Raw genomic sequence first — 25,414 nt, forward strand, 5'->3', positions numbered from 1 at the left:
TCCAGAACAAGGGGTCACAGTCTCAGGATATGACCGTTGGGGCTGGGGTGAGGAGAAACCTCTTCACTCAGAGGATGGTGAACCTGTGGAATTCTCTACCACAGAAGGCTGTGGAGACCAAGTTACTGAATTTATTTTAGAAAGAAAGAGATAGATTTCTAGACCCTGAATGTGTCAAGGGATATAGGGAGAGAGCAGAAGTATGGCCTTGAGATAGAGGATCGGTCATGATGATAGTGAATGGCAGAGCAGGACGTCCAAATTCTATGCTTCTATTAAAAGCTGCTGACAAGTCGAGACAGCTGAGGAGATTACTTTTGTCAAAGTAACATGGGATGACATTGGTAACTTTGGTAAGAGTTGATGTGGTACTGTGATGGGACAGAAACCTGATTGGAGGAAAAGATGGAAACAGATTTGGGAGATGCCTGCATGTTCAAGGACTTTGGTGAGGAAAGGGAGGTTGAAGATGGAGACGAAGTTTTCAAGGCTGTAATGGTCAAGAGTTGTTTTGAGGAGAGGGGTGATGATGGCTGATTTGGAAGAGAGGGGACAGTACCTGAAGAGGGAGAACTATTAACAATAACAGCTATCAGGAGCAGCGGGACTGGGAGGGGAATTTGGGTGGTCAGGAATTTAGTGGGAATAGGGTCAAGAGTGCAGGATGTGGGCCGTATGGATGAGTTGAACCTGAACACAGCATGAGGGGAGATAGAGGAGAAAGTAAAAAGAGAGATAAGTTCAGGGAGTGAACCTTAGAAGAGGTTTGGCCTGGTGGGATAGGAGATGGGAGGGAAGGAGCAAAGGCAGTTGAATTGATGATCTCAATCTTAGTCACAATGAAGTCCATGAGCTTCTTATGCTTATTGTTGGAGGTGAAGATGGAGGAGGCAGGAGAGAAGGGTTTGAGAAGGAAATTTGCAGTGAAGAAAAGCCAGGAATTATCATTGCATTCATGGATGATCCTGATATAATGAGCAGTTTTGGCAGGGGACAATAGAACCCAATCTTGCTTTATGTGGACCTGCCATATCTGGTGATGAATAGCTAAACCAGCAATGTCAAATTCATTCATTTGGATACAGGGTTTCCAGTGATAGTGCTCTTCTCCAGCTGCATTTACATATAATATTGAATTTACAGCACAGAAAAAGGCCATTTGGCTCTATTGATCTATGCTTCCACACAAGCTTCCTCTTACCCTATTTCATCTAACTCTATTATCTCTAACCCTAATACCATAACCTTCTATTCCTTTCTCATTTGGGTACATATCTAGTTTCCCCTTAAATGCATCTGATATTTCTCTGGTGTTAATGGACAAATTTTCCTTTGGAGAGAATGAACAAGTTAAATGCAAATCAGTAGCATGGACACTTGACTCAAATGAGCACATGCATCAGAGGATGGGCGAGGTGCATTGTCCCCTAAAATGAAATATCACTGGAGAATAGACGTGGACCTTAAGAGTTGCTCATTGATCAAAGATTGGTTGAGTATTTGCAGAAGTTTCCCTTTGCATAAGTGAGTTCCCCTGACTCTCAGGCTCTATCAGAGAAACAGTATGATAAGTAAGGAGATGAATGAAAACTCTGTGGAGAGTGAGGATTGGGCAGAACTTTGACTAACCCAGCCACCCTTGAGAAGTTATTGAATCTCATTCAGCACTTTGTTACAAGCCCTTGGGGTGGTGGAGGTTGTAGTATTTCCCTCTGCCACGTCTTTCAAATAGGCCAAACCATCTTCTTATGGGGCATCCTGTTTTCAATGCCTAACGATTGTTTATTATTGGTCCTGACTTTAGCCAGCCACAGCTCCACAGTTACATCCAAGCATCTAGAAGTCCTACCTGCTACTGATCTCCTGAGGCTTTTGCTGCTAGAGACATTTTAGCGCATTTTTGAAAACATGTCTAAGGACAAAGCAAAGCAGGTCACAAGTCAGGTACAACTTCATATGCAAAAAAATGCTTCAAATAGAGAACATTGGATTCCAGTCTAGTTTTCAGAAATAAGTGGTGACATAAATATGCTTCATATGTGAGCAGAAAGGCCAGTTTTGTGCCTTACAAATAAGGAGAGTGCCAGCAAGCAATAGTAGCAATTGTTACAATCCCCATAAATACTGATAACTTTTAAAGAGAAATTCAAACTTTCAGTTATTAGCTGAAAGTAGGTCTCACAACAAGATTTCACCTTTTAAAATTTTTACTGTAGCAAATGACTAAAAAAAACGCTATTAAATAGACATTACTTTCTTATAATTGAAATTGCTGAACCAAAAGTGCCCCTTTCTATTTTTAATGACAACCAAAAACCCCAGTTTTGTTACATTACGCCTTCTCTTAAGTAGATATCCAATTCTCCTGGAACCAATCCAAAACGATTCACAGCTCTCGAGGATTTATTACTATTCTTTTCCTTTCTCAATACTATCTTCCACAGTGAGAGTTGTCATGGAGATTTTTCCTCTAGCTCCAGCTAGATGAACCCACCAGCCTTGTTTTAATTCTCATGAACTCAATTTTCTTACTGAGTGTAAGTTCCCATCCACATTGTGGTGAACAATAGAATCAGCATTTTCTCTACTTAAGGTGCCTTGCTAATTCTATCTCTTTTAGTCCTCTTCTCAATCAGCTGCAAACCACATAAAACTAAGCTGCCACTGCCTTCTGCTTGTGATATTTCTGGGTTTACTTGGAAGCCTGTAGCTTGATCTCAAAATGGTCTTCTCCATGGAAATGGGAATCACCTTAGCTTTGTATCCATGTAGAAATCCTAATCAGCTGTCTCTGATCATATCTGCCTTTCATCTCAGAATCAAAGGGATAGGTTCCAGCACAACTGTTTACAACTTGACATCAATAACATAGGTATTAGGATTCTTAGGATCTTTTCATTGTGGACTTAGAAACAACTATCACTGTTGCCAAGTGTAGATATCTGGTACCTCCTCACAATAAGACAAGTTGAGTCTTCCATTTGATCTTACAATTACGCCATCCAGGTTTACCATCAGTTAGACTCCAACATAGGTCACATGACCCCTTTCATTTAATCTGCATTTAAAAATACAGGTCCCAACTATGATAACCTTGTAAACCAAAGGATACAGTCCTAAAACATAATCATTTTATAAACCTCACACATGTAACACAGTCAGGTTATGTGGCAGATGGAGGTTATTGGGGAAATACTCCTGGGAAACATGTTGTAAAATGAAATTGCCTGGAAAGAGCAACTGCATCCAGTAATTCTGTCAAAGGCCAGGTTTGGTCTTGGGTATATGTGACAGTCCTCCTGATGCACTCTCTGAAGGAGCATTATTCATTAGTACCAATTAACACAGAATTGTAGACAATTGGTGCTGTGGATTCAGAACCATTGGGAGCTAGGCTGGGAAATTGCCCAGATTCATTCTGAAGGTGGAGATTTTCATCTTATCAGTTTGAACTGGATTCAACCAGTCCAGGAGGTGAAGGAAAAAATTTCAACTGATGGTTACACCCAATCCCTTGACTCTGGTACTCACAATGTCACCGGAAACAATCCATGATTCAACAGTGCAATTATTTCTACACTTCAAAGATTCAGGGCAAAAAATAAAGGGACATGAACCCTTTACACTTGGACTAGTCATTATACAAACCTAAATATCAAGACAGAACACCAGTTGGATGGTGATCCCAATGGAATTGGCTAGATTTCACTGCTGTTGAAAGATTTTGTCTCTATATGTTACTATACTTTCCATTCCCCCATGTTTCTCTGCTCCTTTCCTGAAGATGCTGACTCCATACTGAAATAAAGTTGTAAAAGCATCAGTAGACGCTCCTTTAATTTGATTAATTGGTCATACCTCATGAATAATCCAGAACCAAAATTTTTCAACTCTGCCCTGCTGCCATAGGCATGTGGAATAGGAATACTAACTTGCCAATAAACTGTACTCTTGACCCTGCTGGAGAAGTTAGGGTTAGTGTGGAGACATTTAATTTGAATAAACCCAGGATGCACACCATCAGTACAGATGCTGCTACAGAGTGGGGTGAGTGGGTTTTTATTTAGTTGCTCTTGCTGACAAGGCCACTTTTATTATCCATTTCCTGATTGCTCTGGAAAGATTGTGCTGAGCTTTCAGCTTGAACCGCTTCAATTCTTGTGGTAATGGTGCGCCAACAATGGTGCTAAATAGGTAATTATACAGTGAAGGAACTATATACGTCTAATTCAGGATAATGTGCAACTTGGGGAGCAACTTATTGGTATTCCCATGAAATTTTTGGTCTTGCTGTTTTCAGTGGTAATGGTTGTGGGACTGGGAGGTAGCATTGAAAGTAGTTGTAGATAGTATATATTGCAGTCATAGTCAGCAATCCTAGGATACTTTTAAATTCTGTGTTTATAATAGTAATGCCTTGAACAGCATTCTATGGATCTGCACAGAGTGGTGCAACATGTATCCCGCTGTTTTCACACCTTTAACAAGATTTCATTAGAAGGCTGTGCGTTTTTGCACATTATTGGCATAGGAACAGAGTGCCAGACAGTACAGGTGTCTCATGAATGTGATCTTAGCAATTAAAATGAACACAGAGGGACTCAGAGAAAATGGATTGAGTTACTAACCGGCAAATTATACATCTCCCAAAGGCCACAACAAAAGCAAAGTACTGCGGATACTGGAACAAAAGACCTGAAATGTTAAATCTGTTTCTTTCTCCACAGATGCTGCCAGACCTGCTGAGTATTACCAGTATTTTCTGTTTTTACCTCAAAAGATCACAGGCACTGTTACATTACTTTCACGATTTGGGATATTTGATCATTTTTTTCCTTCACAGAAGTGATCTGGGAATGAACTGCATTTAAGCAGAAAGTGCGATAACAGAAATCTGAAACAAAAACAGGAATTGTTGAAAACACTCAACAGTTCAGACAGCCTTCTTGGAGAGAACAAGCTAATGAGAGCTGTCATCAAAGGGTTGGGTCCTGCAATGTTAACTTGACTGTTCTCTAACAAGTGCCGTCTAATGCTTAAGTGTTGTATTTCAATGCAACATAATTATGTACTGGTTTTTATTTTAATTTATTTTAAGTTCAATTTAAGTTGCATATTAATGCCAGATGAGTCATTTTTGGAATATGAGAGCTTTCCATCTGATTCAATGTAAAACCACATGGGTCAATCATTTTAATTTCAGGCTCATGAAGTCAGCATGTTCCATACTCATTTTGAGAATGATGGGGGAGAGTTTCTGCTTTGGACACAATTGGGAAATGTTTTCATGAACTGATTTGTGCAGTGTAATAGAATGTAACCTATGCTCGGAAAGCATCCTCTCTTGAAATGTGGGTTGCGGAGATCTGTGTCCTTGACTTTTTAACAGCTGGGAGGGGGAGGGGTGTTTATCCTTTAGAGAAAGTGCTTCCTTGGTCCTGATTACCCAGGTTCTGTGACTCACCACTTGCACTGTCCTCCTATTTAAATCATCTAGGCTGGATGTGTTGGAAGTGATGGGTGAATAAGTGCAGTGAGGTGTTGCTACTTCTCCTGGAGCTATCAACACTTAGCACGCCTGGCAGTGTTTGTGGAGAGAGAGAGAGTCAAAGCTCAAGCTGCAACTTCAATTTCCTGCATTTTCTGTTTTTATTTCAGATTTCCAGCACCTATGTTGGAATGCTAATCCCCTGAGTGAGAATCAAGGGACTTGATTGCAGTATATAAGATCCTGAACAGTCTTGATAAGGTGGAGGTGGAAAGGATGTTGTGGGTGAGTCCAGAACTTGGGAGGGGGGGGGCACTGTTTTAAACATAGGGGCCGCCTTTATATGACAGAGATGAGGAGGACATTTTTCTTTCAGAGGGTTGTGCAACTATGGAACTCTCTGCCTCAGGTGGTGGAGGCGGGGTCATTGAATATTTTTAAGGTAGAGGTAGATAGATTCTTGTTAGACAAGGGTATCAAAGATTAGCAGGGATAGATGGGAATGTGGAATTCAAAACACCTCAGGCATGATCTTACTGAATGACAGAGCAGGCTTGAGGGACCGAATGGCCTACTTATGATCCTATTTTTGTTTAACATATTTAGAAGTTCCTTTAGTAGGTAAACTAACTGTTGTGCAGATAAATGTTCTCTTATGAATGCACAATTAGTTTAATGCCATGTCTTCCTATCTACTCCAAAATATCTGTGTTTAGTCGCAGCAAGTCAGCCTACTGTCATGTAATAGCTGGAGTGACATGTTTGCATATGCATGCTCTGGTAAGTGGGATCCATCCTTCCTTTCTATTTCACAGCAGCTCCTCAGTGGAAAAAAGCAAATAAAGATTTGTATTTATATAGCACCTTTCATGGCCACATGATGTCCCAAAGTTCCTTACAGCCACACGATGTCCCAAAGTTCCTTACAGCCAATTAGGTACTTTTTAAACATAATCACTATTGTAGAAAAAGCAGCAGCCAATTTGTGCACAGAAAGATCCCACAAACAGCAATGTGATAATGATCAGATAATCTGTTTTTATGATATTGATTGAGGAGCAAATATTGACCAGCCAACTGGCGATGATACTTCTGCTCTCTTTAAAATAGTACCATGGGACTTTTTTAACCTGAGAGCGCAAATGGGTCCTTGGTTTAGCGTCACCTCTCATCCACATGTAGAGTTCTTCCTATATCACTGCCATGGAAACTAATTGTCTCAGGGCTCTACAATTGCAATCTTAACATTTATATCATTAATAGCAGTGTCTGACCCAGCACACTGAGGTAGGGCTAAGTTTCCTGCAGCAGCATTAGTACATGTAATTTTGATATTTCTGAAAGAATGGCTTTCCGTTATTTTCTCTGTGACTAAAGCTTATGAAACAAAATAATAACTCCTGCCCACTTTGCTCTGGCTGTATGCTAGTGTGGTGACCCATGGTTTCTCTTCCCTCAGCTGGGAAGCATGTAGCAGCAGTCAAGTCAACTAGCTATGTACAGCACATGATAAGACTGATCATCAGTCCCTCTGTACTGCAGTGTTAGCCTAGATAGTTTTGCTGAAGTCCTGGAGTGGATCTTGAACCCACCACCTTTTGACTAAAAGGTGGGAATGCCAGCAACTGAACTATGGCTAACACAATACAGAGTATAGATTGGATCTTAGTGGCCAGGTTTTGATGGAACTTGCTGACTGAAAATTAGCTTTGCATTTCCTATACTATAACAGTTCAAAAATAAAAGTACTTCTTCATTCGCACTTTGAGATGTAGAATGGTCATGAAAAGCATTATATAAATGCAAGAATTTTCTTTCCTTTCACGGACTTGTCTTGTGCAGTTCTATTGCGTTAAAGCATTGACTTGTTATCAATTTTGGGTACATAGGCATTACGTTTGATTCCATCACCATTACAAGATTAATATTACAACTCCTGCGGCAGAGTCTCTTAGCTCTTAACCTCCAATGTGCTGCAAGGGTGGAGTTTGGATTGTTGTTTTTACACCAAATCCTGCATGACTTTCTACCAAGCATGCTGATTTGAAAAAAAAAAAAATACCTGGAAAAACTCAGCAGGTCTGGCAGCATCTGTGGAGAGGAATACAGTTAACGTTTTGAGTCCACATGACTCTTCAACAGAACTAAGGAAAAATAGAAAAGGGGTGAAATATAAGCTGGTTTAAGGAGGGGGGTGGGTGGGACAAGTAGAGCTGAATAGAGGGCCAGTGATAGGTGGAGATAACCAAAAGATGTCACAGACAAAACTCAGTCAGGCTAATTAGGAATTTCACATTTGGTCTGTCCGCAAGCATGACCCAGACCTCCCTGTCGCTTGCCATTTCAACACTCCACCCTGCTCTCATGCCCACATGTCTGTCCTTGGCTTGCTGCATTGTTCTAGTGAAGCTCAATGCAAACTGCAGGAACAGCACCTCATCTTCTGACTAGGCACTTTACAGCCTTCCGGACTGAATATTGAGTGCAACAATTTTAGATCATGAACTCTCTCCTCCATCCCCACACCTTTCTGATTTTCCCCCTCCTTTTTTTTTCCAATAATTTATATAGATTTTTCTTTTCCCACCTCTTTCCATTATTTTTAAATGTATTTCCATCCATTGTTTTATCGCTACCTTTTAGCCTTCTTCGATTCCTTCACCCCAACCCACCCCCACTAGGGCTACCTGTACCTTGCTCGTCCTGCTTTCTACCCTTAATTAGCACATTCCTTTAGATAATATCACCACCTTCAACACCTCTTTGTCCTTTTGTCTGTGACATCTTTTGGTTATCTCCACCTATCACTGGCCCTCTATTCAGCTCTTCTTGTCCCACCCACCCCACCCCCTTAAACCAGCTTATATTTCACCCCTTTTCTATTTTTCCTTATTCTGTTGAAGAGTCATGCAGACTCAAAACGTTAACCATGCTCCTCTCCACAGATGCTGCCAGACCTGCTGAGTTTTTCCAGGTATTTTTGTTTTGGATTTCCAGCATCCACAGTTTTTTGATTTTATGCTGATTTGTAAGTTTGAGAGTCATGTGCATTGTGTACTTTTCAGTGATCCTCTTTAGTGTTAGAATGTTCTATTAATGAAATTTTATTCCAAGACAGCTACAATACGCTGCATATGGAAGATATATAAAATATCCTTACAACAGATCAACCCGACTGGAGATAACTCAACTTTCAAAATTGAAGTGTGATTTGCATTTGGTGGACATACTTGTGAAATCTGAGTGTTCATATAATTGGTGTAAGTGCTCTTCAGACTGGGGGAAAAGGTCCACTTTCTACCCTGATTAGTCACCACGTACAAAGAATTCTTCTTGCATACTCTGAGGACTTTGCAACTGTTATCTTAATACTATATCATGAATAACAGTGGCTGACGGAGCACATTGAGGAAGGGCTATGTTTCCTGCCATGTACTTAGTACGTCATATAATTTGCTATTTCTGAAAAAGTTTTCCATTGTTTTCCTCCTTATACAGTCAGTGAAATATAACAGTAACTGCTGCCCATTTTACTCTGGCTAGATGCTAGTGTGATCACCCATAGTTTCTTTTCCCTCATCTATGTAGTCATTATTAACTAGGCTATGTAGAGAACATGGTTTAAAAGTGAAAAGTGCACCAGAAAACATATGGGACACAAACATAAAATACACACAAGACACCATATTCACTGAAACACAAATAAAAATACCAACTCTGCACACACATTGCACTCTTTATTATACAGTTGGTAATTCAATAAACACAGCATATTTAGGTTTGGCAGTGTTTAGCAAGCAGGCTCATATGTAATAACACAGAAAATGCTGGAAACAGTACATGCATTCCTGTCCCTGAACTCATTCACTGTATTATCGATTGATGCTTGTAATGTATTCTGTGTTTTTGGGCACTTTGTAACAGGGATCCTGTAACTGAATCTTGAACTTCAATTGCATCCAAAATGGCTCAGTATAAGTTCTTTTTGGCTAAAAAATAATTCATCAATGCTATGCTTTTACAGCTTTTCTCTTATGATTGTAGGTTTTCTGACAATTGCTTACTTTTTTTGTGTTTATTGCTTTTGAGATGCTACTGAACTGTTTTTCAGATATCACAAAACAGCTATTAGTTAACTTTGATGCAAAATACCCAGTTACTGAAGAATGATGACACATTACATGCCTTCATTTGAGCCCAGCTTCTGCAATGCCAGATGGTTTTGGCTTGAGAATAGAGGTAGTAATCAGCACCAGAAAGAGCAGCAAGCGTTCCAAGCCTATGTATGCATTATAAAAACTCAAAATAATATTGTACAAGCAAAGCAGGAAACACTAGGCATTTTGCTGTGCAATTTTTTTTCCAGCAACAGCATTTAATAACAAACAGCAAATTAATACTGTACTTCAAAAAGAAATGCTGTGATAACCCTCTGTGCCTCAGTCAAAGCTATTTTTTACTCATGCTATCTGCCAGTTGTAAACTGCCAAAGACTTCAATTGCATTCCATTGTATTGGAGGACACTTAAAAAAAAAATGTGCACTGCATAACTTCTACAACAAAATGGAAAAATAAATCTGCCATTTTATCCTAGGTTTCTGCTTTAAGAAATTTATAATGTGTAGATATGAAATTATACATTATCACCAATTCCTTCTGTTATGAATGTATAATAATTTTCATAATTTTTTGGGGTTTATTGTCAAGTAAGTTTATGGGTGTGAGTGTAGATAGTTATGTGTGAATTAATTACATTTGGAGTCAGGTAGACTGCAAGCTTGAAATTATCAAAAGAAGCTAGGTGTAGAAATGTACTTAAACTGCTAATGAGTAAACATGGATGCTGTCTGAGCATGAAAGGTGTGAAGAGAATTTGCATTTTTAGATAAGTGATTGTTTGGATTTCAAAGGGATGTTTGTCTGTTTACAACTAGCCAGATAAGCAAGACTAAACAACGTGTTTTTCCCCCCAAAGGTTACTGACAATATTGGCAAAATGAAAGTTTTTGTATATTAAATCGGAAAGGCACAGTTCCATAGACATATGGAACAATGGAATTTGATTATTAAAGAGACAGAAACATATATAAAAGGAGAATGAAAAGCTATGTTGGGGCCATGTAAGATCTAACAGGAGTGAGAGAAACAGCTTTGAAGAAGTCTCCAGCAATTTGTACACAAGTCTGCTGTGTCCAGTAACTAAAGTTGGAGAAAGCCATTTGGAATTCCACCGTCAAGTGGGTACTGTATTAACTTGTTGGTTTTTTTTAATATCTAATATCTATTTTGGACTATTGCCTTGACTCAGAGTCAGGCTAATTAGGAATTTTTGTTATAGTATTAAATAATTATGGTCTTATGTATGTGCTTGAAATATTTTAATAAATATTTTAATTTAATTTTTAAAATCTCTAAAAGCCTTAATGGATTCTTACTTCTGAATTCAGTGCACACATCTTCTCATAATAAATACAAATTGCAAAACCATTGTGATAGCGGGGCCAAGTTTCTCTTGTGGATTTGGTCTGCCTGGCACACATCATCTGCCACATCCTAACACTTCTATCATCCAATCGTTTAAATATTAAATATTTAATTTCAGCTATTTTATGCTAACTGCCCACAGACAGAAAATAGAGGCCATTTCCACTCTTTGGTTTTGAGCTTTGAAGATCTTCAAATCAATGTTTAAAAATAAAAGTAGAACAAGTTTAAAAAAAGTTTTACAAAAATATTTCATAAGTTAAACATAATTATTATATTGAATTCAAAACTTCAAGGGCATAAAAAGTTAAAATTCTGAAAATGTAGGTTAACATTTTAGGTGCAGACCCTTCTTTGAAATTGATTAAGGACCTAGGCCCAAAATATCAAAAATGTCTTTTATATTGTTAGGTGCTGGTGGACCTTTAGTGTGTTTCTAGCATTTTCAGATGTTTAAGTGATTTCTACAAGGTTAAGGCCTATAAAAAGGTCAAATCAGAGAAAAGAAAAGTCACCCTCCTTGAAGCTTCATTTGGGTGGAGCAGGATATAAGAACTAGACATGGAACAAGATACACTGCAGCTATATTGACCACTGCAAGTGGGAGCGATTTAAAAATGTAATGCAGATAGCTTTGTTTTGTTTTTAAAGTAAAATAAAATAATTTACATAATTAATTGATATAAGATGCAGATCATTTCTTTTAAAATGCAATAGCATTTTACTATTGTAACACTTCTTTAAAAATAGTTTTTGTTTTGGCTTGAAATCCATTTTCAATCCTCAAAGGAATGAATTTCACTGACAGAAAGCAAGAGTAATCACTGAAACGCTTGTGTGAAATAGGAAGCGACTGGTTGGTGGACTGTTAATGTCCAAATGCAGCAATTGGTTTTGGCATTCAGCACTAATGCTGTTGTAATCACAAATCTCAGGAGTCTTACACATAAAATGGAATGGCTACCTTAGCATATCAGGAGCTAACTATTTAAGTATGCTGGTATAGTCTCCATGTGATGAATTTGAGTCCAATATTAAACATATAGTGAAGAGTTGAAGATTACTTGATTAGAGAACAGACGAAGAATCTTCTCCACTCAAAAGCACAGCAATAATTACATATGTGGACTCATAATTATTTTGTGGCCTGTCCCTGAATTCAAGGGCGATATTGACTCAGGGTCATGGGTCCATGATTGGACTCTTAAGTTCCCTCCTTTGACTGGTAGTCATGGATTTACTGCTGTTTAAAAATCCAATTATGACATGTTTATCCCTTTTTGTTTAAAAAGATAAATACTGGGATTAAACACTGAAGTTCATGTTCATGGATGCCACACTGAGGATGTCCAAAAAATGTGTTTCCCATCCCTTAAAGTCTTTTATAATCACCTGAAAGTGCTGTCTGTGTTGGTGTTGATCTGAGTGCCAATGCCTCTCTTCTGTCTCATCTAACATTCACTGATTTGAGAACCTAATTTCCATCCCTTAACTTAAGAACTCTGAAGCCAATTACAGCAACCTGAACTCTATCACTGCTGTGATAAATCAACTCAACACAGGCTCAAAACTAAAGCTGAGACTTTTGGATCTGTATAACTTAAGAGCCGCATTGGGTGGTACATTTATTTTTTAAAGTCTATTCATGGAATAGTAGCTCATATTTTTAAGTCTGTTTATTTATTAACAAAGGAGGGCATAAATGCATATTCCAATCCTTTACCCTAGTAGGCCTGCATTAATAGTAGATGTCACAAAATGACTAGACTACTGTTCAGGCACTAGCAGCACAGTGAGCCCTTTTCTTTAATCAGTGGATCAGATCTTAGCTCTGCAGTGCTGCCAAATCCTGTCATGAATGGTGGTGGACAATTAAATAACTAATTGGATGAGGAGGCTACACAAATATCCCCTTCTCCAACTGCAAAGGCTATGGGCCCTGACAACATTCCAATAATAGTCCTGAAGACTTGTGGACCAGAACTAGCAATGTCCTTAGCCAAGTTGTTCCAGTACAGCTACAACACTGGAATGTACCCGTCCACAAAAGCAGGACAAATCCAACCTGGCCAATTACCATCCCATCAGTCTTTTCATCATCTGTAAAGTGATGGAAGGGGTCGTCGATAGTGCTGCCAATTGGCACTTACTCAGCAATAACCTGCTCACTGGTGCTCAGTTTGGGCCACTTGGCCTACCTGCACCACATGGGCTGCAGCAGTTCAAGGCTCACCACCGCCTCCTCAAGGGCAATGAAATACTGGCCTAGCTAGTGATGCACACGTGAAAGAATTTGTTTAAAAAATGGTAAGGATGGGGAACACATTACAGTCATCAAATTAGCTGTTGTTCTCACCAAAAACTTATCCAAAAACAGTCAGTAACAATGCATTCAACAGCTATTCATCGGAGGACATTCCTCCCTGGATTTTTGTCTTTCATTCTCCATTTTAAAATCACCTTCATTGGCTGATGTATTATCTGAATCTTTAGGGCCATCACTATTGGCATTGCCTTCACTAATCTTCGCAGGTTCATCTGTAGCCAAATAAAGAAGAGTGAGCAGCATTCCACACAAAATGCAGTAAATCCCAGTTCTAGAAAATGTTTGACATTTATTTTTTTCTCTTAAAAAAAAGTTAACATAGTTGATGGATTGAATGGGGAGCAGATATGCAAATACTCCTGGGCAGGATGACTTTTTCCTCAAAAAAATTTCTCCACTTTTGAAGGTGCGAATCCGTACTGTAGAACATTAGTTGTTTTCTGGTATTTCATCAAATAATCTTTCTTCATATGTGAGTCTAGATGTCAACAACAATTTGCATTTATACAGCACCTTTGACATAGTAAAATGTCCCATGGCGCTTCACAGGAGTATTATCAAATAAAATTTGACACCGTACCCAATAAGAGGTTTGGGTTGATAATTAAAAGCTTGGTCATAGAGATAGGATTTAAGGAGTGTCTTGCAGTAGAAAAGGGAGGTAGGAATTCCAGAGCTAAAGGCATGATTGCCAATAGTAGTCTGATAAAAACAAAAATCAAGATGTTCAAGAGGACAGAATTCAAAGAGTGCAGATATCTCAGAGGTTTGTAGGATTGGAGGAAATTACAAGAGATAGGGAGGGGCGAGGCCATGGAGGAATGTGAAAACAAGGATCAGCATTTAAAAACTGAGGCATTGGTTAACTGGGATCACAGGGGTGAATGGGGCGTGGCGCAAGTTAGGCAGCAAACTTTTGTATGGCCTAATATTTATGGAACCTAGGACATGGGAGGCTGGCCAGAAGGGCAGAGGGATATTCATATCCAGAAATAACAAAGGCGTGGCTAAGGGTTTTAGCAATGTAAGTGTTGGGCAGTGTTAGAGAGATGGAAATAGGCAGTCTTAGTGATGACATGGATATATGGTCAGATGATTATTTTGGGGTTAAACATGACACCAAAGTTGCAAACCATCAGATAACCACAGACAGTTACCAGAGACAGGGCTGGAGTCAGGTGGCTAGAGAACAATATCAGTGGCGGGGACTGGATTTAAGACAATGTGTTCAGTCTTCTCAATATTTAGTTGGAAGAAATTTCTGGTCATGCAGTACTGGATGTTGGACAAGTAGCAATGTAGCAACAGTGCAAGGATCGACAAAGGTGTTCGAGAGAGAGCTGGGGGACCTAACACCTTTTTCAGATAATGTCACCAAGGGGCAGCATGTAGATGAAAATAGGAGGAGGCCAAGGGTAGATTTTTAGGGGAACACAAGAGAAAGCAGTGCAAGAGCAGGATAAGAAGTCATTGCAGATAATTATCTGGCTATGACTGGAAAGATAAGAAAGGATAAAAATCAGTTTTTAAGTCATATTGGACTTGAAACGATAACTCTGTTTCTCTTTGCACAGATGCTGCCAGACCTGCTGGGTTTTTCCAGCACTTTGTTTTTATATTCACTAAGAATGGAACCAGGTGAGTGCAATTCCATCCAACTGAATGATAATGGAAAGGCATCGGCGTTGGATGGTATGGTCAAACATGTCAAAGGCTGAAGACAACTTGGGGAGAACGAAGAGGGACAGTTCACCTTTTGTCACAATGACTGAACCATTTCAGTATTGTGGCAGGAATGAAAGGCCAACTGTAGAGATTCAAACATAGATCTTCAGGGGAGATGGGTAAGGATTTGGAAGGCAACATGTTCAAGGATTTGGAGAAGAAAGGGAGGTTAGAGAAGGTGTGGTAGTTCGCAAAGAGGGAGTGATCAAGGGTCGGTACTTCAAATTTGAGAGAGGGAGACAGTACCTGATGATACAGAACCGTCAACAATATCAGATAACATGGGACCAGTAAAAGGAGCTGGGTGGTCAGCAATTTAGTGGGAATTGAGTCAAGTGAACAGAAGGTGGGTCTCATGCACAGATGAACTTGGAGAAGGAAGCAGGGGAAATCAAAGAGAAATTAGAGAAAGATGCAAGCTAAAAGGCCAGGGCAGGGAGGGATATTATATGGGCAGATTATTTAACAGTGGAGGCCATCACATTTCAGTCATGTTCTGTTTTTAGCAGGTGTTTTCAAGTGCAACTGCAACATGAGTTAATGAATAGCAATCAGCAAGAATAGCTTTCAGCAATGGGGTTTTGGACTATGTTTTCCTTTCTGAGCCCAAATATCTTGAGGCCAATTGCCATCATAGCTTCAGAGACAATTAATTACTTTTGTAGTCACTGTTATGTGGGCAAATGAGACAATAAGGCCCCATAAAGTGAGGTAAGATAAATGACCAGTTAATTTGACTTTGGTAATATCCTTTGAGAGATAAATAATTCTACCATAATTAAAGTTGACATTTAAACAGACTAAAGCATAGATCTAATACTTAGTAGCACACAATAGAATATGAACCATTCCTTAGAAAATGATGAACACTATAACACTTAGCATTGTCACTTCCCCTCTAATCATAGCAGTAATTTGAATAGTTTGCGTTGTGGAGCTTTAGCAGTACTTAATATCAATGGAACTCAATCAAGGTGGACAGCAAATTGTGGATATGTAACAGCATTCACAGATCTAGTCTCCAGGTAACATCTCCCAGCAGCTGGTGTCTAAATCTCAAGACTTTTCTCAACAAAGATATGGCAAATATGACGTCCATGGTAGAAGGACATTTTGATCATAATGCTCTATGTCTTAACGTCCAATGTCATGTACCAAGTGTGCTAACAACATCATGTAAGAAGCCTTGGCAAAGAGAAATGCAGTAAGACTAACTACCCTCTATTGTGCTGAGTAACAATGTAGACTTGAAGCCCTTCCACCAGCAGAAAGTTGAACTGTTTGGGCATTCATTGAGAAGATGCTTCACTGAAGACAGTCAAAAAAAGCAAGAAGCCATTCACCCCTTTTCAGCCTGGTCCTGGAGAGCTGTGATCAGGCTAAAGGTCACACCTCCAAAATTTCTAGGTCCCAATGTAAGATACTGGACATTTATTTTAAGTTTGTGGTAGTGAACGCGTTCTCCACCTCAGAAAATTGTGCATTTAAGCTCCATTCCCAAAACATGAGCACGTTATCTAGGCTGATACCTCTGTGCAGCATTCTGAGAGTGCGAATCAGTCAAAGAGCTGATGTCTTTTGAATGAGACATCAAAGCATTTAAAGGATTCCATGGCACAAAGAGTCAGGGAGCCCTTCTGGAACCCTGACCAACATTCTTCCTCAATCGCCATTACTAAAACCAACAATCAAACAGACAATTTATTTCATTGCTCTTTGCTACATACATACGAATTAGGAGCAGGAGTAGGCTGTTCGGCCCTTTGAGCCTGCTTCACCATTTGTTAAGATCATGGCTGATTTGACTGTGGCCTCAACTCTACTTTCCTGTCTACCCTCCATAACCTGTGATCCCCTTGTTAATCAAGGATCTATCTACCTCAGCTTTAAAAATATTTAATGACCCTGCCTCCACTGCTCACTGGGGAAGAGAATTCCACAGACTAACGACCCTCAGAAGAAAAATAAAATCATCTCCATCTTAAATGGAAGGCTATGGGCCAAGTGCTGGAAAATGGGATAAAATTCATCTGCTAAAAACAGAACGTGACATTGGATGTTAAGACATAGAGCATTATGATCAAAATGTCCTTCTGCCATGGACGTCACATTTGCCACAATATTGTTGAGAAAAGTCTTGAGATTTAGACAGCAGCTGCTGGAAGATGTTACCTAGAGATTAGATTTGTGAATGTTGTTACATATCGACAATTTGCTGTCCACCTTGTGTGATGGCCGACATGGACATAATGGATCAAAGGGCCTGTTTCAGTGCTGTATAACTCTATAACTCTAAATGGGAGATGGGGAGAAATGTACAAATTAAAAGCCACTTTCCCCTTATTACAAAAGTAGTTTCACAGATTCACTCATTGTTTTCCCTATATCGATTTTGTACAATTTCAAAGTTGAGGATGATATCAAACTTGTCGATGCAGTAATTGGTGATAAGGGGCACCATGGCAGCAATGTGTACCATCTATATGATAGAACTCGTCAAAGCACCTTCAATAGCACCTTCCAAATCTGTGACCTCTACCACCTAGAGAACAAGGGCAACAGGCAGGTGGTGGTGTTCCCATACGCAAAGTTCCTTCCAAGTCACATGACTTGGAAACATATCACTGTTCGTTCATGGTCACTAGGTTAATTTCCTATCAACGCTGTGAATGTAACTACACCACACGGATTGCAGCAGTTCAAGAAGGCAGCACGCTGCCATCTTCTCAAGGCTAATTAGGGGTGAGAAATAAATGCTGGTCTTGTCAGTGACACATACGTTCCATGAATGAATTAAAAAAAGCATAGTGGCAGACTTCATGAGGATATAGGCTCAGTCAAAGGTGGGCAAAAATATGGCAGATGCAATTGAATGCAGTTAAATATGAAGTGATCCACTTTGGGATAACAACAGTGGAGAGGCAATATAATCTAAATGGTACTATTCTGCAGAGGGTTCTAGGGCAGAGAGACCTGCTTTTTGGGGGAGAGATTGGTGAAGAGTGTCACAAATTGTTGAAGGTGGCAGGACAAGTTGATAAAAGGTGATTAAGAAAGTGTATGAGAGAAGTGTAAGGGCATCGAGAACCAAAACAAGGAAGTTATGCTTTTGCTTTTTCTAACTTTTTGACCGTAAAGGAATTGGGGAAGATGCTAGCTGTTTGGTGAGTATCCGGTAAGTTGTTAAGGCCTAATCTATTCCTAAGATTTAAAATAGTACAGGAATTTGTGGTAAGATTAATAAAACACAAAAGAAAACAATTGAATAAAATAATTAAGTAATTAATTAAAACACATAAGGATGGCAGGATAGGTGATGTGTCATGGCTGCAGCATGTTGGTGCACCTCGATACCAGTGTGATTCAGGGCAACCACATCTGCAGTAATTGACCATGGCTTGAGGAGCTTCGGCTCAGTAATTGAACCGGAGGCTGAGCACAGTCACTCTGACATATGAGGGAGGGGGAAAGTTACCTGGACACATTGTACCAGGAGGCGGTCACACCCCTTAGGATAGGGTCTTCTGATTTGGAAGGTAGTCAGGGACAGGAGGGTGTGAAAGCAGCCAAAGGAGCTAAGTGTACCCAGAGGACAGGAGTGCAGGAGTGTCAGTCTCTGAGTTGCCCTGCAGGTTTGAGGCTCTTTTAGCTTGTTTGGATGGGGGGGGGGGGGTTGGCGGTACGGCTGCAGGGTGGATGAGCTGAATGACCGTGGTGCTGTGATACAGGAAGCCAATCAAGTGAGGGGAGCAGAAAGGTGGTCCATGTAGATACCAATGACATAGGCAGGATGAGGAAGGAGGCTCTGCATAGTCAGTATGAGGAGCTAGGTACTAAATTAAGAACAAAGATAATAATGTCTGGATCTATGCCACATGCAAATTGACATAGGGCAAATAAGATTAGAGAAATGAATGCATGGTTCAAAGACTGGTGTGGGAGAAGAGGGTTCTGATGCACAGGGCACTGGCACCAGTACTGGGGAAAAAAGGGGCTGGGAGGGTCTACACCTGAACTACGCTAGGGCTGGTTTCTAGTGAGCTGCGTAGCTAGGGAAGTAGAGGTTCTAAACTAAATGGTGGGCGCAAGGGATCAAATTTGGGAAGATGTGGTAAACCAAAGAGTAGAGACAAGGTAAGAGAGAAAGGTACTAATATGGGAAATGATAAATAGACTGTGAAAGTGAGGGACAGAGATTTCAAATCTAAGAGTAAATCAACAGGATAAGGCTAGATGCTACAAAGATAATAAAAAAATACAAAACTAAAGGCTCTGCATCTGAATACACTATGATCTGATAGCCATTACCGTGGCATGGCAACAGGAGGACATAGATTGAGACCTGAATATTGAAGGGTACATGACATTTAGGAAGGACAGGAAGATAGGAAAAAGGTGGAGGGGCGGCTCTTAATTAATGATGGTATTAGCACATTAGAGAAGGAGGCCCTAAATTCAGGAAAGCAGGATGTAGAAGCAGTTTGGGCTCAGATGAGAAATGCTAAAGGCAAGAAGTCACTTGTGGGAGTGGTGTACAGTCTCCCTAATTGTAACTAAACAGTAGGACAGAATATAAAGGAAAAGGTAATGGCAGTTTGTCAGAAAAGGTACAGTCATAATCATAAGGGATTTTAATCTATATACAGACTGGAAAAATCAGATGGGTAAAGGTAGCATAGATGAGGAATTTATAAAATGTTTTTGGGATAGTTTCTTAGAACAGCATGCTCTGGAGCCAAGCAAGAGAGCAGGCTATATCAGACTTGGTATTGTGCAATAAGGCAGGATTAATTGATAAACCTCAGTGAAGGCACCCCTAGGTAGCAGTAATCATAATATGATCAAATTTTACATTCATTTAAAAAAGGGACAGAAGAGTGGGTTCAAGACTAGTATTTTAGACTTAAATAAGGGCAATTATGGAGGGCATGAAAACAGAGCTAGCTAAAGTGAACTAGCAAAATGAGATTAAGAGATAGGTCAATAGAGATGCAGTGGCAGACATTTGAGGGGATATTGCAGAACACCTCAGAATAGATACATTCCAATGAGAAAGAAAAATTCCAAGGCGGGGACCCACTATCCATGGTTAACGAAAAAAGTTAAAGACAGTATCAAACTTAAAGAAAAGACATATAATTGCACAAATACGCGTGGCAGGTCAGAAGATTGGACTGGACATAAAGAACAAAGAATGACAAAAGGATTAATAAGGAAGGAAAAATTACAGTGCAAAAGAAAGCTAGCTAGTAATACAAAGATGGATGGTAAGAGTTTCTATAGATAGTTAAATAAGAAAAGAGTTAAAGTGAGCATTGATCCTATAGAAAGTGAGTCTTGGGAATTAATAATGGGAAGTAAGGAAATGGCAGATGAATTGAATCGGTATTTTGCATCAGTCTTCACTATAGATGATACAAGTAACATCCCAGAAAAAGCTATAAATCAGGAAATGGAAGGGCGGGAGGAACTCTGGAAAATTACAATCATCGGGGAATTGGTATTGATTAAATTGTTGCAGCTGCGGGCTGACAAATCGTTGGGTCCTGATGGGCTTCATCCTAGCATCTTAAAAGATGTGACTAGTGAGATAGTGATGCGTTGGGTTTTAATATTCCAAAACTCCCCAGATTTGGGGGAAGGTTCCGCTCGATTGGAAAGAAGCAAATATAAGCTCCTTTATTCAAAAAGGGAGGGAGGCAGAGAGCAGGAAACAACAGGCAATTAGCCTAACATCTGTCATGGGGAAAATGTTAGAAGTTATTATTAAAAGATGTTATAGCAGGGCACATAGAAAAGTTCAAGATAATCAGGCAGAGTCAACATGGTTTTGTACAAGGGAAATCATGTTTAACCAATTTATTGGAGTTCTTTGAAGGAGTCACATGTGCCGTGGATAAACGGGAACCTTTACTTAAATTTCCAGAAGACATTTGATAAGCTGCCACATCAAGGTTATTGTGGAAAATAAAAGATCATGGTGTAGGGGTTCACATATTGGCCTGGTTAGAAGACTGGCTAGCTAACAAATGACAGACAATTGTCATAAATGGGTCTTTTTCTGGTTGGAATGATGTAACGAATGGTGTGCCACAGGGATCAGTGCTGGGACCTCAACTTCTTATAATTTATATAAATTACTTCGATGAAGGCACGGAAGATATGGTTGCTAAATTTACTGATGACACAAAGATAGGTAGGAAAGTAAATTTTGAAGAGGGCCTAAAGCAGCTATAAAGGGACATAGATGGGTTAAATGAGTGGATAAAGGTCTGGACTATAATGTGGGCAAATGTGAAATTGTCCATTTTGGCAGGAAGAATAAAAAAATTATCTAAATAGCAAAAGGTTGTAGAGCTCAGATTCAGAGGGATCTGGGTGTCTGAGTGCATGCATCACAACAGGCTAGTACGCAGGTAATTAGGAAAACTAATAGAATGCCATTGTGCAAGGTGCACTAGGAGATGTATATTATATCCACTAGGAAATGTATATATTGCAGAAATATCTGTATCAAAAGGGCATGTTCATGCATTTCCTGTCAACTTTTCCACTCTAAATTTCTATGTCCACATTTATAATGGAAACCTTCTGTACAAACTTGGACTGTAATAATACTCTACCGGTAGTGCAGACACTGCAGCATCACCATGTGACAAACTTACACAGGCAGTTTTCATTATGTGGTCAACACAATTTATAATGAAAATGCAAAGAAACAGGACAGATGACTTTGAGATGGACACTGAATGATATCTGCATGCTCAAGTTCAATCATCCTCTAAGCCCCACCCCTTCACCTAGAGTGTCCACTGGTCTCCATTCTCTGTTGTGAGCTTATGACATTTCCACAGGTGACCAAGTGTGGTCTCCAGGTAAAACATGATTAGAGGGCAGAGCTAGACAAAGGCATACAAATCTAACTCAGTTCCAATTTTAAAGGAAACATATCATATGCATCTGTTCATATGAGACTTTTATTTTATATCATTTATGGTTAAATAACAGTCAACAGAAACAAGGTTTCTCTGCAGTGTCCAGTCTGGAGCTGGAAGATGAAACAAAGCACTGCCACTGTTATGACGGTGTAATTATAGGGTGATGGAATTTAAATGGGCAGTTTCCTTTATCAATGTGAAACACAAGAATTTAGAATGGAATCACTGACAGGACATTTTTTAATATACAAGATAGATAGAAAACTGCATTACTGGCATGAAAGATGATTAGCTTTGTCACCAATTACCATTCATTTGAGGTGGCAATGAAGACAGATACCTACCTTGCTTTGGCTTTAGAAAACACAGGTAGGTGCAAACACAGGCAAGAACGACAAAAACGCAAATAGAAACCACTAAGTAATGATGGCGATGAAACATTTCTAAGAAAAAAAGAAAAAAAAAATCAGGTCATTTTTTTCAGTCAGATTAACACAGAAGTTATTGGCCCAAATCTTCCAGTGGCAACAGTGGTGAATGTTCAGAGGTTTGCCACCACTGGCACCCAGAAGAAGTCTCCCACCTGTGCACATGCATGTTATTTACCTGGGAAGTTTAAACTTCCCAGGCCATTCCGAGAATGTCGCCGACACTGACTTTAGTGTCAGACTTAGGCTTGATGCCCACTGCTTACACCGATTTTTACCCCATCCTTCTCCATCTGCTAATCTCAGGCGAAGGACATTCACATAGCTATGACCAATTGTCCTCTAACCCCCCCACCCCTCCTTCACTTGGAGTGTCCACTTGGTCACAATTCTCTGAGCTCATGACATTTCCATGGGTAATTGATGCCCTGTAGCACTGTACCTGAAGACTCAAGACCAGTGTGGTCCCCAGGAAAGCATAATTAAAGGGTAGAGCTGGACAAGAGCATACAAATCTAACTTAGTGGCAGCAGTATCGGGAAGGTCTAAACCACCAACTTCACTCCTAAAATGCTCACTGCACCCCACTGTACTCCAGACAATAAACACCTCTCTGCACACTCCAACCATGCACGAACCCTCACACCACCCAGCATCCCCAACAATGCTCACATCATTCAATTTTGAAATTCTCACCCTTGTTTTCACGTTCCTCCATGGCTTCACACCTCCCTCTCTCTGTAATCTTTTCCCGTCTCACAACCCTCTTGAGATATCTATGTTCCTCTAATTCTGGTCTCTTAAGCATCCCTGAATTTAATCACTCCACCATTGGCAATGGTGCCTTCAGTTGCCTGGACCCCTAGCTGCAGAATTCCCTTCCTAAACCTCTCTGCCTGTCTACCTCTCTTTCCTCCTTTAAGACACTCCTTAAAATGCTGTATATGGTTAATTTTGCTTTATAACACTCCTTGGGATATTTTATTACTTTGAGGGCACTATAAGTTGTTGTTGCTGTAGAAAACAAGTTTAATGATCACAATAGGTAAGTAAAAGTCAGCCACTTCTTCCAAAAATGCACAGTACTAAACATGGTTGCTACCCACAATGGCTTCCACATATATTATGCTTAAGTACTTTAATTGTTTATGATTACCATGAGGCAGTGAAAGTCATTAACACCCCTTATCTTCATTTGCATTGATTCATAATATATATAATATAATCCAGCCAGGATTGAAGATCATGGTTGTGCACCTCTTACATTACAATGGCCACATCATGGAGCTGCTCAAAGGGAATTAGAGATATGGGGATAGGGTGGGGAAGTGGAGCTGAGGTAGAATATCAGCTATGATCTCACTGAATGGCAGAGCAAGTCCAAGGGGCCATATTGCCTACTCCTGCTCAGATTTCTAAATTCAGAAAGCAGCAGTCCGATATGCTTTTGGTGAACAACCTGTTAGTTGTAAAAGTTGTTTCATGCAAGAGCCTGTCTCTTGCTGTGTGTGCCTGACCACTGCATTATGAGTCCTGTCTACATCTTCCCATTCATCCCTCCATCAAAATGCTATCAACTACAGACCTTTCTTTGTGCACTACAACCCACCACCTAAGGCAACTTCCTAAAGCAATGGCTACAGATTTACTGCATAGATTGTGTCTGACGAATGCCACATAGAATTTTTGTTCTAATTTCCTCTAACCTCACCATTTTAGTTCAGTTTTTTCTTTGGTTAGAACACAATTTAAACAGAGCAGCAGACACTGGAACACAACTAGACTGCAACATGACAGTTTAGCACACACAGGACCTATGGAATGTCAATTTGGTGCAGAAATGAAGTTGATCAATGGCTGGACATGTCCATCACTAGAAGGAGCTCTTGATCACAAAATTCTGCTCCAATCTCCTTGCTTGTAAATTAGTTCCTCCAGATCGAATTCCTTCTTTTTACCTAATAGGTTTCACTCTCATCCTACTGAATACTCATTTCCCTGAATTTCATTACACGCATTTAGATGATGTAAGAAATCAGTCATCGGTGCAAATGGTAGCCTCTGTCTCCCAAGTGTCATCTATTCATTCCTTTAGCAAGATGAAATAATGCAGGGACTGCTGCAGCATGGCTGCACTGTGGATGACAGGCACTAAAGTACAAGATTCGATTTCTGTGATCAGAAACCATGTGAACATTTATGGAGCAGTCTCATGTATTCATTAATGTTGAAGCATGGAGCCTTGATGACCACACACATTCAATTTCTGGAAAGCTCTGGACTTTTCATAAGCTAGTTAGGTGGTAGGAGTTTTCTGTTGTCTTCAACGTTGTGTCTCTGTTCTACTAGGAAAGTATTTCATCCTGAAAACAGAGAGCCAGTCACTTGCTTCGAATGGGTATGAATTGGCTAATTTGGCAGCCGTACCCTCTGGAAGACTGGAAAATATCATGATGCACAGAAGCTTCATGACAAGTTTTTTGCTGGGAGCAGAACCTCATCTGTATCCTCAAACTTGAGAACCGATTTCCATAAGTATTCCTTTTGAATTAGGTTTGTGTATACTTGTAGCTCCATTGCCTTGCTCCCTTTAAATTGCACCTTGCAAAATAGGTGCACAGTGCACTAGGTGGGGGACTTAATTCTCCCATCATCAGTGAGGCTCAATGCCACAGTGGTAAAATATACATATTTTAATTAGATTAGATTTAAATTACTTTTGGTTGTTTTATTTACAATTACATTGGGCAGACAGTCCTCCTTGGGATTTAAGTGGTGTAGTATTTTTTAGGGAACTACTGGGTAAAATCCCTGTGGCCATATTTTTCCCTTTCCTTTGCCCAGTTCTGCAGTCCCAGTGGCCCATTGTAAAGGGGGCCCCTTTAAATTATCTCTTTTTCTAATGACAAGGAGTACATGTTCCATGTGTATATGCAGTGCTAGAAACTACACAGGCTCGATTTCATTTATTTAAGAGCACAATGGTGGAGCAATTCAACCAGGGATGCTCAAGAGGTCAATATT

At 39.8% G+C, this 25,414-nt stretch overlaps 1 protein-coding gene across 1 annotated transcript in view; it reads right to left on the reverse strand.

Moving 5' to 3' along the window:
- Nucleotides 1–9,206: 9,206 nt before the first annotated feature.
- Nucleotides 9,207–25,414, reverse strand: part of LOC121290723 — a 39,045-nt gene continuing 22,837 nt past the window's right edge. Inside the window, exons 4-5 of the mRNA XM_041211565.1 lie at nt 22,307–22,405; nt 9,207–13,511 (exon numbers count right to left, since the gene is read on the reverse strand). Of these exons, the coding sequence (XP_041067499.1) occupies nt 13,366–13,511; nt 22,307–22,405 (245 nt within the window). The 3' untranslated portion in view covers nt 9,207–13,365. The remainder of the gene's footprint in view (nt 13,512–22,306; nt 22,406–25,414) is intronic.

The sequence above is a fragment of the Carcharodon carcharias genome, chromosome 18 (genome assembly GCF_017639515.1).
Source record: "Carcharodon carcharias isolate sCarCar2 chromosome 18, sCarCar2.pri, whole genome shotgun sequence".
NCBI classification, from domain to species: domain Eukaryota; kingdom Metazoa; phylum Chordata; class Chondrichthyes; order Lamniformes; family Lamnidae; genus Carcharodon; species Carcharodon carcharias.